Here is a 17,528-nt window from a genome sequence, read left to right as displayed (position 1 = left end):
TCCGATAGCTGCTGAAAGACCTAACATGATCCTGTTTAGTGAGAGGTTTGAGTTGTGCTGTACTTACAATTATAATCTTCAAATATCATAGTACACAATAACATTTCATTAGAGTGACAATTCCAATGTTCTAATTATTCATAGCATGTCTAATATCATGTCAATCATAATAATTTTTCACCCATCGATATATTTTCTTCTTGTTATATTTGATACCAAGTAAGTTTTGTTAGAGGCAACATGCAATGTTCTTAGTGTGGCCCTTTTTGGTCAAGTTGTGTTCTACAATAGTAATCCTTGCATCTCTCTACTCTTTCCTTCACACTGAAGCCACATAGTGTATGAACTAAAAATAATATGTTCATCTCATCATTCCTTTGGTATGACTAAGCTGACAACCCACCATTGTTATGATCATTTATTTATCTTTGCAACTCGTTATGTTGAATCTTTTTATCACTAATTTGGCATAAAACATATATTCTTGCTACCTTTAAATTCCAAAATTTTATTTACCTCTACTAAATCTCAGTTCATCCCAAACACTAGACATGCATGGGATATGTGCATGTAAGTGTTTCAATCTTTAAATGCCAGGTGATGTAGTTTACATGTGTTATTATGGGTTAAGATGAACCAAAGATCAACAGGTTTGTGACATACACCATGTAACATGAAACACCACTTCCACTAATGAAAGATCAACAAGTTGATGGCAAACAAGGATTAGGTAATCTAACTATAGATATTAAAATACTTTGACTTGCAAGATCTTGTAGATTGATGTGGATAAACAATCTCTTGGCCTATCTCATATGTACAGAGGAAAATCAAGGAGAATCTTATGTGGAATCACAAAATTTATTAATCAACATGATTTACAAGTACTTCAAAAGCATTTTTCTCATTTACAATAATATATAGCTGTCCTCATTAACTACAATTGATTATTACTTGAAAGATGTGTCCTAACATCCTCCATATGTCATCCTGAAAGCATCACTATCACTCATATTTCCTTAAGTCTCTATTCCAAAAGGAGTAGCAGCATCAGTGCCTTTATCTTTGTTTTCTCTTCAGTTTCTTGATGAAAATTAATGTGCCATCTTGCAAGAACCTAATTCTTCCTGTGATATACTTGTTGTACTTGGAGATTCTCAGTGTGGTACGCAAACTACATGAGAATTGGATACTTCAAAGATCAAAGAGATGCATTCAATTAAAAGAGAATAAAGCATTTCTTGCAAGAGAATATGCATATGCATCACTATCCAACTATATATATATATATATATATATACATATATATACATATATGTAGAGAGAGAGAGAGAGAGAGAGAGAGAGAGAGAGGGAAGCTGCATGATTACTAAAATGAAGCACAAATTAATCAATGATATGATAATCCTGTAATGAACCATAATTATGATATTTGGGGATAATTAGACATCACAGAAAGACCTTTTTTGCACACTCCTATTGACTCATTCCTGAACAGATAAGCAACATATGTGCAATCATTATTGTGTGTGCAGATTCTAATCTCCACTTGTTGCATTGTTAACCAAATGTTCCCTTTGGTCAGCTCAGCAAGAAAACACTATATTAATTGAGCCCTCCTCTCTAATTTTCTCATTAATTATTTCTTAATTAAACTTATCCCACCTCTTCTTGCCAGCTAGACACTGAACATGCTTATAATAATCTCCAAAGAGCTACTTTTGATCGTTACCCTCGCAACTACCTATCCTGTGAATGGACCAGACAGTGGGCCCCTTTGACGTCGGGGCTGTCCGCCGGTGAAGAAAGAGAGGAGACGGATAATACCGTAAATAAGTTAAACCTCCATTGTTGTACGAGATATTACACGGTGGTGAAACAGCAATACGATCGGATAGGACGATGCCACGAATGGGAGTTCTAAAGATCCTGGCGACGTTTCGAGACGTCGTTGGGTGACGGCGTGTGTGGTGTTGGAGAAGGACATGGAAAAGCGGTAAGGACTAGGATACAACGGTGATTAGGTGGGGCAGAAGGGGTAAATGGGAAGGGGTAGTCCGGTGTATAAAATGGAGAGAGGAAGAGGACGGCGGCGTGTCTGACCTTTCCCGATAAGCTCGGCCGTTGCTCGAATGGGAACACCTAGGGTTTCGATCCACGAGCCCTCTCGCCAATTCCTTTCCTCCCCATCTTTTTCTCGGACGGATTAAACTAGGATTTCTCCCTAAGGGAAATATTTATTCTCCAATCTGCAGCTTTTCTCACAGGATCCTCCTCCTCTTGGTGCTACGACTGGTTTTGCTTCTGTTCTTTCACCGTCACCATCGCTCTCATTGTGGGCCGACGAGACTGGAAGAGAGGAAGATATCAAGGTCCGGTTTTGGCGCCTGTCCGAAAAGGGCGTAGCGGCATCGGTGAGGATTTTGCTTTGGTTTCATTCGGAAGAGAGGAATGGCAGGGCGGGAAGGCGGGGTGGAAGGAGCAGTGTGGCGCTTCGATCTCGACGAGAATTGGAGGAATGCAGGTCGATCCGGGCTTCCTCTTTGAATCTGGAGTAAAGGAGCGTCTTTGCGGGTGGGTTTCTTTGGTTCTTGAAGATTGAGTGGGTAGATCTGAGAGGTCTCGAGAAGTGGAGGCATTAAATCGACGCAAGGTGAGGTTTTGTCGGAGAAAACTGGGTTTTTAATGTGCAATATCCATGATCAGTCAATCAGACTTTGGTCGTTTTGTTTTCCGAGCGCGCTTTCGTTTGTTTCTTCGCCTGGCGTTTGCTTCGCTGCTCTTTTCCACTGTCTTCTTCCTTATCTCGTTTGGTTTCGTCTTTAAAGCTGCTGCTAGGATTAAAGGTGCCGCTGCCTTTTTGTTTCGTGTTTTTATGACTACGCTCTCAAAACCCGTCAGAATTTGGTGTCTGATGCTGCCCTCATCGCAGACGTTGCTGCGGTACGTAGCTGCTGCTTTCAGATGTCAGTGCTGATTTCTGGCGGCCTGACGAGCTAGCGCGAGCAGCAGGAAGAAAGAAAGAGAGAGATAAGGAAGCCTAGTCCAGCTCTCGTCGCTGATGACCGAAAAAGCAAAGACTACTGGCTGACTTGTCCGGCCACCAACGCAGTCCAAAGGTCTCGCCTTTCCGCTTCATCTCTTTGTTTCTCCGTCTCATATCCTTCCCGTAGTGCTGCGACCGTGAACTCGTCATCAATGCTAAAGGACAATCTTACGCGGATTCTCAGAAACCCTAAGCCCCAGACCTGACATAGTTCCGCTCAGTCGCGCCCGCCACCACCACCACCACCCCTTCCCAGAAAGGCGAACGATCGGGAGGTGGAGATACGAAAGGAGTGGGCGATAAGGCGATAAAGATCCGATCTTATGCCCCGCCCAGGAGAGGCATGAGAACAAGATGGAATTGGAGGAGAGCAACCACGCTTCCAAGCGTTTCCGGGTGGTGGGCAACGGCAGTCAGACGGCCAAGATAGGGCGTAAGGAGCACCGGGAGGATGACGAGGAGGGCAGAGAGAGAAAGGGCAGAGGAGGAGATGACGCCAACGGCACCGCTCCCTGGGAGCATCACCTGTCGTCAAGGATCTTCCGCGTCTCACGTGCCTCCGGCGGCAAGGACCGGCACAGCAAGGTGCACACTGCGAGGGGCGTCCGCGACCGGAGAGTCCGCCTCTCCGTCTCCACGGCCATCCAGTTCTATGACCTCCAGGACCGCCTTGGCTATGACCAGCCAAGCAAGGCTATCGAGTGGCTCATCAAAGCTGCAGCTGCGGCCATTAGCGAGCTCCCTCCTCTCGACGGCTTCCCCAAGCCGCCATATCCTAACATGGTTGAGACGATGAAGGCCAATCCAGATACTGAGTCGAGCTACAATCAGCAGCAGCAGCATATGTCGACCAAGTCCGGCTGCAGTAGCACCTCGGAAACCAGCAAGGGCTCAGTTTTGTCGCTCTCACGGTCGGAAAGCCGCATCAAGGCCAGAGAACGAGCACGAGAACGAGCGGCAAAGGATAAGTCGAAGGATAGGGACGACGGTGGCCATCATGTGGTCTCCCATCACCAGAACCTGAACCACAGCCTGAACCCTCAGACCTCTTTCACGGAGCTTCTCACTGGAAGCGGCGGCGGCGGCGGCGGCGGCGGTGACGTCAGCAACAATGCCAACGCAACCACTGTTGCTGCAGGCGCGGAGAACACCGTCCGCAATTGCATTCAGAAGCAGATCCCCACGGCGGACTACTTCGTCCAAGCTGGTCTCTTTACACAGCCGCAAGAGAGTCATCAGCATCCGCCGACTTTTTCCTCACAATCCCACTTTGGAAACAGCTCTCCGATGGGAATGCTGCCATTCAACATTGCAACCACCGGCGACCATCCGGAGATGCAGCAATTATTCTTGCAGGATAATCTCTTCCCCATCTCGGCAGTGGCAGCGACAGGGGACTACAATCTCAGCTTCTCAATTTCTTCGGGTCTTGCAGGTTTCAGTAGGGGGACCCTTCAGTCCAATTCATCAGCTCAGCTGCCTCAGCAGCACCACCACAATCACAACCACCTACCGAGGCTCTCTTCTACGGTTGACGGATCGAACCTGCAGTTCTTCGGTGCTGCCGCTGGTTCGGCTAAAGCCGGCGCCGGCGCAGAGAATCAGTATCCGGCGGTGTGCGATGGCCGCCTGCAGCTCTGCTACGGAGGGGATGGCTATCGGCATTCAGACATGAAGGGGAAAGGGAAGAGCTGAGATCACCAGAAAAATGCTGCATTTTTGTGCATACTCCATTGCTGGTAAGCTGTTCTTCCCGCTTCTTTCCTCGCCGTCAGCAAGATTACATTTTGATCTACTAGTTCAATGCAACCAGGTCTAATTTTTCTCGAAAGCCTTGTGGATTTCTGTGCTCTATTCTCATCCGGTCCTTCACGGAGATCCAATGCTGAGGTTGACTCGAGGTTTCCTGTCGTAGTTGGAGAGGGGGAATTTAATGGTGGATGGACGGGTGTCCATGTAGAAATTTTATATCGGCCTGTGGTTCCTTCACGTTGTGTCGGATTCACCGAGTGTCAAAAGCTTTGGAGTGATCGAGTTTGAACCCCATTAAACGGGCATCTTGTGGCTGCCGGCCAGTCACATAACATCCACTGTTGCCTGTCACCTGTACTTGCTGTTTCTTTGTTCCTTGGAGCCAGTAAACCGGAATCAAAAGTCCATAGCCAGCTTTTAGGAAGCTGTACGCCACATGAATGCATTCTTCCAGTAGACGGCCTCAAGAATCGCAGGCTTTGACATGGCTGGTTAACTCATTAGAACTTTATGTAACAATTATACCGTAATTCTATGTAAGAAAGAAACAACAGAACTTTCCTTAGGTTTCCAAGTGCATTAAGTCTGGACTCCAAATGCAACCAGGAAAAAGCTGGTGACAATAGCTCTGAACAATGATCTCTACTGACTCCTAAGAGTTAGTAGAATCTGGAAGTGTCTGAGACTAATTATTTATCTTCACTTGGTAGTTCTTTTTTTATGATCATAATACATTTTGTTTCTTACCTTCTATCTGGTTGTCAATTTCCTATCACATGATAGCAATTCATTTTCAGTAGTTAGAGTTGAATCTATAATGCTCTTGTGTTATAAAATTTGAGAGCAAGAACCACAGATGTTGCGTCTAAAGGTAGACCTTCATGAGAGTACAACAGCAAATCATGAGAATACAGGCACAAAATCCAAATAGTAAGAGAATAATTCTCCTAGAGAGATAATTTGAAAAATTGAAACAACATTAAAAATGGAGAATGTTTTGTTAGAAAATGTTGACGTATATAATATTGTCGAAAACTTTTCTTATCGCATGTTCTTTTGTAACTTCCTTCATTTTGATTGCCTTGTTAAGATATCATAGGCCAACTTGCTAGTTCCTCCTTTGTTGAAGCACATAATATGTTGAAAGTAAATAGAAAAGGATCAAAGACAACACGAGGAGGATCACGTCTGAGGTGATTAGGGTTGCGATGCAGGGCTGGACTTTGCATGACTCAGGGTAGGATTGATCAAGCTGAGGAAATGAACTTTGAGATAAAACATGCAAATAAATGAAATGTTGGTAATGTACCCAAACTGGTCTTTCTCTTGCACAAGGGTGCAATAATTAAGGAAATAAATGTTTCTACTTGAAGAGAAAGCTCCCTTTCATAGTATAAGGTTTTCGTAATCACTTAGTATGGGTTCGATGAGATGATTGATCCATCACTATGTAGGCAGGGAGCAAGAAGATTCTGTGGTACCCTTCATGGATAGGGCTGTGTAGTTGGTGGTTTAAATTGTTTTTTGGTTGTACAGGCAATTGTTATTTCAAGATAGCATCATTTTGTTCACCAAAGCAGTCTAGTGGTGATGGATAATTTGCAGAACCTCATATGCTAATGCATCAGTACTATGTTTATTAGGATCATGACTTCAAAGTCTGTGGCTGGAGATTTCCACCTGGGTTTCCAGTCTCCTCTTACACCCCTCTTCCTGACTCTTCATGGTGCCGAAAACTGAGATCGGCACTTTTCTATTGGTTTCTGCTTCCAGTTTACAGTGGCTTCAAGTGCTATTGTTGATTATTTGTTGCATCAGATAGCACATAACCTAGGAAGTGACAAACTTCTAATGTTCTTGAGCAAAGCTACTTTCTGCTATTCAGAATCTATTTCAGATGCCTTAGTTGGTCACTGCATCACATGTTTAGCTGTTTTACTTCTTGTCTATACTCAGCTCTTGATGGCAATTGCATACTTCAGGAGACAAAAAAATTGATCTTCCAGTCGTCACTTTTTTCTGAACTTGAGAGTATTGTTGATGGTGACATATCCAACTTGTGTTTGAAGTCACATGAAGCTGTATTGTTCATTATAACTCTGCTAATCATACACTTCCCAAATGTTCACTACTAACTTCAAATAGTTGGCTGATGCAGGGATTAAAAAGGACTGCAAATGATGGCAAACACGCAGCTTTCCTGGTTAGCACCCGCAATACAACATTGTTTTCAGGTGATGTCTGTGGTGGCAACTGTTGTCACCACCAGCATTATTTAGTTCTTTGTGTTCTTGAGTTGCGTTGATATATGCTGTATCAGACGCTTGCCTCTTTGTATGGTTGGAGGCACAAATCCTTCCTGTTGTAATGGTGACGAACAGTCCTTCCTGTGTTGCTTCCTTGTGGATACGACATCACGTAAGAAGATGATGACCACGCACGGCAACTGTTTGATGTATTGCGGATTAGACTCTGATCTGTTGATTGAAATAAGATGTGCAAATTATACTTCATCCAGATATATATATATATATCATTTAGAAACTTGTTACAATGCTAAAAGGATCATTTAAAAGCATTTAGTTTAAGGAGAGAGAATTCATGTTGACAATACATGCTTTGTAACCTAAAAGGATGCATATAAATGCTCTATGAGCTTCTACCAGAACTACTACTACTACAAGAAGAAACCTTAATTTGTCTTTCAAAGATGAACCAGACACAGCAGAGACAATGCCCATCTAACATCCACATCAGCATTGTTGAAGCTGACATTTACCCTCATAAACAGTCTCATAAAAGAGCTTGAATGCATTGTTTCCTCTGCCCTAACAGGCAAATGAAACATATCCAAGCAAAACAGCATTCCAGACAGGAATGATTTAGAAATACAAGAGGTTTGATCATACCATACAATGCATCAGTGAACATTGAAGATGTCACTAAGAAAATAAGGCATACAGCACTCTGGATAAGTATAACCTGGAATTGCAACCTACATAGAGAATCGGAGCTTAGGGAGCAATCAGAGTGTTTGATTAGTAGCAATCAGAGTGGAATTACAACAAATCCATTATTGGATGTTACAATCGACCATACAGCATCTAAGGAATTTACAGGCTAAGGTGAAGATTTACAAATGATGATAATAAGTGTCTCAACTAATCTTGTAATTTTACTCATGGAACAAGCTTAGATGAGAGAAACATGCTCTGTAACACTTGATGAAGGCATCTCGCATTCCAGCTCAACATTTGTGATGTACGGTCATTGGATTAGGAGGTGAGTTGACAAGTTACCCTCATAGGAAGAGCCCATACTCGGGAACCGTTGTTGTCGTCACCTTTAGTGTATCTTAATTCCCTTCGTCTTGGACACATCATAATCCATTAATCCTAAAATTTCCACAAAAAGATAGGTCATCATTCATGTTTGCCATAAAGTTAAAATTCTCAAGTATTATAATTGAAACCCCTTATTAGGTAAAAAAATAAAAGCCTTCACAAAATTTGAATCTTTGGAGCTATGAAGTAAACAATTTAGAACAGTAGGTACAACCTCTTATTTTGATTGAGACAACAAATACTATAAGACACTTACAAATAAAAAGAACTATTTGTCTGTATTTGATGCGAGCAAATATACCAATTGATGATTTCTTATGTGTAATCAAAACAATCCGATGATATAGCGACTAGAAATGAACCTCATACGTTCTTATAAGCTTCTGGTTATCAAGGTATTGTATCGGACAATCTTACTTTACGAAACATACATAATGAATGTGTTTCACGACAAACAACTAACATCAATGGAAAATGACATGCTTTTACAAAAAGAAATTAACGAATTGAGTTGGACAATCTTTATGAAACATAACTAGTGATTGTGTTTCACAATGAACAACCGACATCAATGGAAAAATAGTGTGCTTTTACAAGAAAAGTTAAAAGATTTATCGTTTGCTATACATGCATGTCACTATGGTCCAAACTCAACTCTCCATGTGTTTCAATGACAATTAGGTTATGCCATGTTGTTACTTGTGATGCAACATTCTTTCTTAGGTAGCTTGTAACTTTAGGTTCCCCCAAACAATAAGAAGATGCAGAATCTAATTACCTCTGTATCAATCATGTAAACAGAAATCAACTTGGGTTATTCCATTACTTGAGCAAGATTTGATTTTTACCTCTAAAGGTTCAATTTTGTGATAGTTTCTTCGAGCTCAGAAGGAATTCATCTCAAGGCTGTAAGTCCTCCTCTTCATTAGCATCGTAGCCGCCGTCCGGTATGGCTCTTCGAATGCATCTGAGACCCAGTAGCCATCCGAGAACCCAAAGGATCCACCAGCACCGCCGACTGCCTCCCTCGTCCGCTCCTCACTTGGTCTGATAGCCAACAAAGTCGCGCCCTTCAACACCATCCCGCCGGGCAGCTCCAGCTGGTGGGCGTACCACAGGCGCATGCTTAGCGCCGGCAAAAGGGTCCGTTGTGAGCTCCCCGAAGCCGTCACCGGCTTCGTCCGTAGTTCTTGCAGCTGCCGCCGGTCCATTGTCAGCACCCCCTGCCCATCAGCATCCGTCAGATCTAAGCTCTCTAATGTCTCGTGGTTGGCCACGATCGGATGGAGAAGGTAATGCCGCGCCGAAGCGGCGACCAGTGAGCTGATAGTCCACACCACCCTGCGCTTCAAGCTCCCATCGGTGTAGAAGGAGTCCGGGATGCTCCCGCAGTCATCAACACCACAAGCGTCCTGGAAACTAGGATTTGGTTCAGGGTCTGGCGATCTGGGGGGTATCGAAGACGAGGAGGCGCCGAGGATGACGCAGCTTTCGATGGAGGACCCGAAGTCCGCCCTCCATTTCAGGAGGACGCCGCCGTCGACATCGAGCTCGCCGTCGGGGAGCTCGATGCGGAGCCGTCGGACTTCCTTAAAGTTCTTCAAGACCTCCGTCGGGGAATGGTGAGAGGCCTCGGACGGGGACGCCGAGGCGGACTTCCTGGCGGCAGCGGAGACGGCGGTGGCATCCGTACAGGAGGAGGCGGAAAGGATTTGGCTGAGGGCCTGAAGGGGCTTGACGAGGCCGCCGAGGACGAGGCGGGCGAGGTGGGAGAAGACGCCGCGGGGTTTGTCGGACACGGAGCCGCCGGCCGCGCCGGGGGAGGAGGACGGGTCGTCGGAGATGACGCAGTCGACGCGGACGACGACGTCGTCGACGAGGAGGGCGAGGGCGTGGAAGCGGCGCGAGACGACGCAGCACCGCCCCAGAACCTTGACATCGCCGATTCGGTTGAAGATCACAAGCAGCACCGAGTCCGGCAACCGGTCGAAGTGGTCAATCCCTTCCTCCTCCTTCTCTGCCACCTCCACCGCCGGCGCCCGACAGAGCGTCCGAAACCCCTCGAAATCCACCTCCCCCAGGGCACCGGAGGACGACATCGAATCACAAAAATCCGACGGAAATGGATCAACAACAAACACGCCTAAACCCACAGGATCAGACCGAAAACCCAGTCAAGACGCAATCTTGGAGTCGTTCGCACCGATTGCAGAAGAATTCAAGCACGAATTTTGGAGCGCGATGGCAGCGAGAAGGAAGCTTTTGGTTCCCCGTCGCTGCTACGCTACAACGAAGACTAAATAGAAGAGGATAAGAAGAGACCAAATATTCTAATATCTAATTTTTAATTGTTTTATTATATATATATATATATATAAAGAAATATTCTAAAAATTATTTTAATAAAAAAAATAAAATATTTAAAAGATAGGAGTTAGGAATGGGTGGGAAGAAGAGTTCAATTGCTTCCCTTCCTCTCTCTAATATACTAATTATTTATTTGATTCATCTGTGTCACAAAGACCTTGTCATTGGATTTGGGGTGTGAGTGAAACAGTCTTCCTTTTGTGAGATAATCTATAGCTTAATAATTCTTTTTGTGATAATTTTGGATTATTAGTTGGTTTTACACAAAACATTTCAAATTGTCATTTTCCTGTGAAACAAAAATACAACTTTATCCTTCTATTTTGATGTTTGTGTTGACCACACTCGGTCAACTTCGTATGACATTTGGAGCACACGCAAGTTGACCACCTACTTCCGTAGCAGTCAATTCCATTCATAAGCCATTTATGGCAGGTTTAGAAGTCAAAATCCTAATAGGAGGTTTTAAATATCGATCTGATGTTATTTAAATTAAATAATATAGATATATATAATTATTTGATATATTTCTAAAAAATTCATATATTTATTTATGATAAAAATTGATATTATGATGCTTCATCGTGTAGAGTTCTCCAGCCAAGACAGCACTAGAAAAAGGCCTTTGCTGACAAGAGGAGGACCTTCGAATGGGTACTGATGACAAAGATGGATCATCAAACACCTCGATGATTGGACTTCTCCTCTCCTCTTCGTCATGCCAAGTTCTCTGAAACCATTTCATCCTAACCCATGGAGTATGAAGAAGAAGAAGAAGAAGGCAGCCATCGTCCTGCTCATGGAGTTGCTGTTCTTGCAGCAGCAGATTCTGCCGTCGAAGCTGATGATGAGAACATTTGCGTTCTTCCTTCGGTAGATTTAGGTAGGACGAGAGAAGAGATGATGAAATTTTTTGGGGTCGATAAATATCATATGGATTTCAAAGTAGGAAAAAGATTGAGAGGAAAGACACTTTGAATTGATTGCTCTTATTAATTTTCTAATAAAAAATTAGAATGATTGATAAGTTGGATAATTCAAATCTTGATTTTAACATAGGAATCAAATAATTAAGTTTATCGATATATCCAAACACTAATATTATTATTTATAGAAAAATCAAATACGAATATAATGGTTTATGGATGTGATTATTTGTTGCATTCCAATCGAGTGAGTATTGTATCACTCAAAACGGGCAGTATGTATTGATTCGAATATAAATCTAAACAATTCTTATTTTAAGAAAGTATTAAAAAATTAAAATAATAATGGGTTATCCAACTTAGTATTTAAAAAAATAAAAATTAAAATAATAATTAGAGCTTGCAAGCGCAACTCTATTCTTGCAACGCTGTCATCACTACTATCATCTTTTCGTAATACTTTTATCATTTAATATCATACTAATCTTTTCCTCCTCGTGATGTTATTGTCTTTGATATTACAAGATATTTCTTCTTGAAACATCATTATCATTCTCTCTTTTTCCTTTTTCCTCTATCATTGCTTCTTTCGTCATTATCGTTAGCTCCTTTTTTTTTTACTCCATTTATCATTTTTTTCTCTTTTTTTAATTTTTAAAATATCAGTATATAATATTATATGTATAAAATATTTTTTCTCATATCCGAATTGACAATCTTTGATGTATATAATATTTTATATATATAATATTTTAATATATATATATATATATAATTTATTGTTATAGTGTAGATTATTATTATTATTATTATTATTATAGTAGTAGTAGTGGGAGGAGCAAAAGCAGCGGCAGGAGGGGTGAGGGAGGAGGAAGCGGCGGCGGCTGTCGATGTCGATATAGATTCCCTTCGCCGTCGCATGGGATTGAATTCTTCACGTCCAGGTTGGTGATTGGCCCCTTCCTCGTCCACGCCGTTGTTAGCCCGAGATTGATTCCGCGCTCCTTTGATCGGGATCACGCGGAACCCGTATCAACCCATCTTATCTTTAAGCCCTCGTGTTGGTGTCCTTGTTGGGGTTTGAAATGGTTGATTTGCTCCGGATTGTTACCAGGGTTTGATTGTGGTTTCCTTGCAATTGGATTTCCCCTTCTCGATTCAAGAGCCGCGGCGATCTTGTTCTTTCTAAACAAAATTGGTTTTCAAGAAACAGAATTTTGGAGCAATTGTCTAGTTGACACTATTAGTTTTCTGTACAAACTTAGTTAAAGCACATGCAAGACTTGGCCTGCTACAAGTCCAGATCAATGACAGTCTTTGTTTTGCCGATCTTGGGTTTACTGCTACAGGTCCGTTGGGTGTCCTTTGAACTGGAATCCTAGTATTTCAGCCAGATGATCAGAATTCTCTTTCTTGATTCTGGTTATATACATGTTATAAGAATCCTAAAATGCTGAGTCACCTGTCGCATGGGAAAGTGATGAACGAGTGAGGGTGTTTGATCTTGACAAGAATTTTGAAGTGTTTGTGCTTTTTAGCTTGCTTGATGCCGAATTGGATCCTGTCCTGTACATGGTTTCTGAGCTCTTAGCGGAAGTTCTTTTTTGGTGCCTGTGTCATGGTTTTCTTGTTATACCTTGGGCATCTTTGCTTGCATATCTTGTGTCTTCGAAGTTCCTGTGCTTCTTAGGCTGCTTGATACCATAGCTGGAAGCCTTTACATGGTTTGTAAACTTGTGACAGGTTCTTTAGGTTCTCGTGGCATGGAATTTTTGTTATATTCTGGGAATCTTTCCTTGTGTATTCTATGGCCTTCTTAAAGATAGTGACTGAAATCTGCCAGATATATTTTAGTAGATTTAGTTAAAAGTATTTCCAGCGTTAAAGATCCTATTTGTTGAAGATCAAATACAGAGCAAACACTAGATTAACCTCAATTACGTTTTCTTTTAGAAAATGTTACGAGTGTTATGATGTCAACTTCCTTTTGGCTTAAACTTTGGTCATCAAACTGCTAATCATGCTGCTTGAAACCACAGTACCACCTAATACTTGATCAGTTACAGTAAAATGTTTTTAGTTTCATTTGCACTTAGCAGGGTTATGATTCGAAGATATCCATTGAGTTTTTGTTTTTGCAGTTCATCTATTTCATAAAAGATGTATGTCCCAGCATTTTTACCCCTTAGGCCACAGATCTTCAGATTCAGCTTGATTCTGTTTTGTGGATTGTGTCTAACACTATGAGGTTCTAACTGTGATAGATTTCTATATTCAGTTTCGTGTTTTATGGGAGTTTAGTGTTGCAAATGGTTTGTGTCTGTGCAGGTTCTCGACCTCCAAAACCATGGGAAGGAGCTGTGAGTTCATTTGGTCATGCACCATTTAAGCCACCATCCCCCGGGAGCACCCCTGATGTTGTGGAATCATCTGGTACGGCAAAACCTGGTGAAATTGTTTCAGCTGCGGACACGACTGTAACTCATAATACTAATACTCTTGGGAGACCTGTTCTTCAAAAGCCCTGGCAGGATTGTATTGCTAATTCATAATTAAATTATATCATGTGCTATAAACTGTCATCCTCTTATTCCATGCGTATCTGCACGGCTGCCTACTTGGTTGTGCCATTTACTATTTTCAAACACTGTTTGCAGATGCAAGGTGTCGTGAATTTCTTCCATCGGATATCGATCCTTATTTATCAGAATACTCAGTCCATGTCCATGACTGCTCTCCTCCAGGTTAGTTTTTTCATGTCACACTCTTCTCTATTTTTATTCTTCGAGAATGCTGGGATATGATTCATCATCTGTTATTCCATCTCAGCTTTTCGATCGTTCTGGATTGTTATATGGCGAGCTCGCGAGATTTGTACTGAGGCCTAGAAAACATTGACAATTGCGACCTGGCAAAGTTCCTCCCCCTTCCGGGCAGCATTTTCTCGAGGGACCAAAAGCTTCTTGCGGATCACTGGATGGTGTTCGGGGTGTTGATGTCAAGGGATCGAGTTAGACCGATGTCAAATTCATCAAAGTGAAGCATATGGAAGCCAAAAGCATGTGCCCACCATGATAATATTCACTCAGTCATCAAGAAGGGTCTGATTCCTATCATTAATGGGCAGTAGCTGTGTAATTTGTTCCCATCTTTCTTGTATGAGATGTGTGACTACATTTTGGTGAGTTCTGAACTCTTCGGTTTATGTGTTTGTTTGCCAAGTTTGTAGATCTGTGGGTGAGTGGAGAAAACATGGTCGACTTTGTGGGAGTCATGCTAATTCTGATTCAAGGCTGTGCATCCCCAAGATGGATATATGAAGTAGATGATTATGTCTGGAGGTTTTTTGCACAGCCTAAATACAATGGTGTTGGGTTGGATCAGAATTGGACTTCAGCATCTTTTGTTTGTTCGAATAATTATATTGGAAAGACGTGAATCAGTTGTTTATCGGCAGAAAGTATCAGAGTCAATTGGCACTTTTTATTGAGCTGATATCCATCCAATGACGGGCTCACTGTACACTGTAGAAGTTCGACTTGCTCATTGAAACGAAGCGAAGTGCCATCTCAAAGAAGAACACGATACTTTGCTAGGACTTGATGGAGTACAAGTTTTGCGGTCCGTGGCCGTAAGGAGAGAGAGCATGTAATCTGGACTTCCTCTTGTGAAGGAACCGCTGCAGTGATCGCTTCATCGAGAGCTCGGGGTTGATGAGCAGCCGCTCCACGGGACGAGGAGACGATGGCGGCAGGGATGACTCTATCGGTTGCCGGTGTGCTTGGGTCGTCGTCTTCTTCATGTGGCCATCCATCTCTCGCTTGGCCATGGCGATGATTGCTCTCGCCTGCAGTTTCCGCACACGAATCCAAAGCTTGAATACAGGCAGAAAGGTGAGCTTAGCAAGAGGAACCAACGTGAGAGGCAACGAACCTGCATCTCTGTCACATCGCAGGCACAGATTCGACCATCGTACAACAAGGTAATCTGCTGCTGGTATTCTCTTGAGCTTTCGAACAATCTCGCCACCCTGCACACATCATATCAGCACAGAGATTAAAACCCACGTACACTCGAACATATGTCGAACGCCTCAGGAACACGAGACGCACCTGCTGTTACAGCTGGCCGTGCTGGGCTCGTCGTCGTCGCCGCCACCACTGCTGCTGCCGAGACGAAGTCGGAGGTCCACCATCTCCATTGCTCTCTCGAACAAAGAGTCGGATCGCAGGTGTGTCTGATGACCAGAGATCGAGTGGTGGAGTCGTGGAGAGAGAGAGGAGGAGGGAGGAGGCCTTTATATTATCGCCATGGGGACGAGACAAAGACGCATGAAGAGTTGGGCGCGGCCAAACAGCGCGTGGAACATGCGTTCCCTACGCGCCCACGCTTCCTTCGTCGGCAGCGCCGCTCGTTCTCAACGACAAACAGCTCTTTTTAGCCTTTTTCCTCTCCCTTTTCGCCTTTTCCTTCAACGATAATTGACATGTCCACATACTTTCATATCATTCATTACCTCCAAAATAATAATTTTGATATTTTTGATATATATATATATATATATATATGATATTAATATAAGGGTGGATTATATATCCTTATTAATTAATATAAGAGCTCCACCACATGTTTGGAGTGCCTAATGAGCTGTGTGGTGGGGTTGGGAAGCACGCGTGCATGGGCCATGCATCCACCCGCCGTGTCGCATCGCAACACGTCCACCCGTCGAAGATAACAGTGAGCACGACGATGATGGTGGCGCCCGTCAGCGTCACATCCAGTCGGTAGCGGAGACGACCGCCATGACAACAACAACCATGTGGCGAAATGCCGCCGTTATCTCAGTGTCAATGCCGCGGCTTGTCTCTGACATCCACACTCTCATCCATCTAAACACGTGATACAATTTATGGTGATTAAATGCGGATAATACTAATTAAAAAAATTGAGGAAAAATGCATATCAGTATCAACACATGCAAGCACAAATCTAAAAGCACGCATGAAGAAAACGTTGTGGCAAACAGCTGCTGATTTGTCGCATGTTGAAGAGATGCATTTATGTGCTGTCATTCGTGGCGAGTAGGGCGACCACAACATGGTTGCATCTTTAGCTCGTGTTAGAAGTCCAATTGGTACTTGGGGATATGTCCAACTTTTCTACGGCCTCTCAGAGGTAGAGGTCACAATGGAAGCTTGAGCGTCCCTCTCCACACCGGTGGCCGAATTCAAATTCTACTTTTTCTTGAGTTATCACTATCACTAATAAATTCTAGATAACCAACACAAATCATGAGCATCGTTGGTCGAATTTTCGAAAAAAAAAATCCCTCTCTCTTTTTTAGTTTTTCCCAACTGATTTTTATTTTTTTATATTTTGAAAGAGCATTCTTTATTTATCATAATTTTTGAAATGAATACATAACGAGATAATTGAAACAGTACTGTTGGGGAACCTTTACACCTAAAGTGTCAACATGGCTTGGTCCAACGTCGGATGTTGATGAACATTTACATCGTGATCGAGGTGTTAGTACGGCTCGATCCAATCTTGGATGCGCAATGTTGTTCATGCGGATGCTCGGATAGTGGAAGTGAGCATCGGGTCGGGTTAAGTTCGAGTCTCGTCTTCCGAGTGTGACCTTTTCCCTTGGTAAGTTGCCCGCTTCTTCATCACTAAGCTCATGCATATAAACCGAGGTTGGGAGGGAGATTTCTTGACTTTACCCCTCCAAAGTTTAAGTTAGTGTTGAGAGAGTAAGATTGAGTTGAATGCTCGAAGTCCTTCCCATTTGACGTTGGTCAGAGAGTTGGCTTTTATACCTGCGAAGGGGGGTCGGTCGTACGTGGTCTGTTAATGGTTGTTGACTCCTTGAATGTTTAGCTTGTATCTTACGGACGAGTGTTGACCAACCTAAGACCCGTGCTATGCGGCACCATTCCAAGCTTTCTGGAATGACTCTGTGGTGTTCGGTGCTAAATAACGTGGGCATGTGGTTATCCTATTCGAATTCAAAGTGTCGCGTTGTGTCAGCGGGAGCTCCTTTGTTGGTACTATAATGATCGACAATGAATGGTGGTGAAATATATCATA

General features: G+C 43.0%; 4 protein-coding genes across 6 annotated transcripts; 2 read left to right on the top strand and 2 right to left on the bottom strand.

The window, feature by feature from the left end:
* The first annotated feature begins 2,078 nt into the window (after positions 1-2,078).
* Positions 2,079-7,315, top strand: LOC103982253 (transcription factor PCF6). Of its 3 annotated transcripts, XM_009399130.3 has the most exons (4): positions 2,080-2,653; positions 2,933-3,119; positions 3,231-4,785; positions 6,957-7,315. In XM_009399130.3, exon 3 carries the CDS (start codon positions 3,401-3,403, stop codon positions 4,739-4,741), a length of 1,341 nt encoding a protein of 446 aa, XP_009397405.2. In that variant the 5' UTR covers positions 2,080-2,653; positions 2,933-3,119; positions 3,231-3,400; the 3' UTR covers positions 4,742-4,785; positions 6,957-7,315. The 3 variants fall into 3 exon arrangements, with proteins under 3 accessions (XP_065036273.1, XP_009397405.2, XP_065036272.1); XM_065180201.1 differs by lacking the exon at positions 6,957-7,315 and adding an exon at positions 4,860-6,927 and having other exon boundaries at positions 2,079-2,653; positions 2,933-4,785; XM_065180200.1 differs by having other exon boundaries at positions 2,933-4,785.
* A 497-nt stretch (positions 7,316-7,812) lies between these two features.
* On the bottom strand, positions 7,813-10,425 carry LOC135671871 (F-box protein At5g46170-like). The gene is made up of 2 exons (XM_065180199.1): positions 8,991-10,425; positions 7,813-8,193 (listed from the first exon to the last, which is right to left on the bottom strand). The coding sequence occupies exon 1, from the start codon at positions 10,239-10,241 to the stop codon at positions 9,027-9,029; it is 1,215 nt and encodes a 404-aa protein (XP_065036271.1). The 5' UTR covers positions 10,242-10,425; the 3' UTR covers positions 7,813-8,193; positions 8,991-9,026.
* Positions 10,426-12,226: 1,801 nt separating this feature from the next.
* Positions 12,227-14,640, top strand: LOC135671870 (uncharacterized). Its single transcript, XM_065180197.1, has 4 exons — positions 12,227-12,379; positions 13,764-13,868; positions 14,093-14,179; positions 14,265-14,640. The coding sequence occupies exons 1-4, from the start codon at positions 12,355-12,357 to the stop codon at positions 14,321-14,323; spliced, it is 276 nt and encodes a 91-aa protein (XP_065036269.1). The 5' UTR covers positions 12,227-12,354; the 3' UTR covers positions 14,324-14,640.
* A 256-nt stretch (positions 14,641-14,896) lies between these two features.
* On the bottom strand, positions 14,897-15,713 carry LOC103982255 (protein TIFY 5A-like). The gene is made up of 3 exons (XM_009399133.3): positions 15,548-15,713; positions 15,369-15,465; positions 14,897-15,282 (listed from the first exon to the last, which is right to left on the bottom strand). Exons 1-3 carry the CDS (start codon positions 15,634-15,636, stop codon positions 15,028-15,030), a joined length of 441 nt encoding a protein of 146 aa, XP_009397408.2. The 5' UTR covers positions 15,637-15,713; the 3' UTR covers positions 14,897-15,027.
* Positions 15,714-17,528: the final 1,815 nt, after the last annotated feature.

The sequence above is a fragment of the Musa acuminata genome, chromosome BXJ1-4 (genome assembly GCF_036884655.1).
Source record: "Musa acuminata AAA Group cultivar baxijiao chromosome BXJ1-4, Cavendish_Baxijiao_AAA, whole genome shotgun sequence".
Classification (NCBI taxonomy): domain Eukaryota; kingdom Viridiplantae; phylum Streptophyta; class Magnoliopsida; order Zingiberales; family Musaceae; genus Musa; species Musa acuminata.
This window is presented reverse-complemented; position numbering and strand designations above follow the sequence as displayed.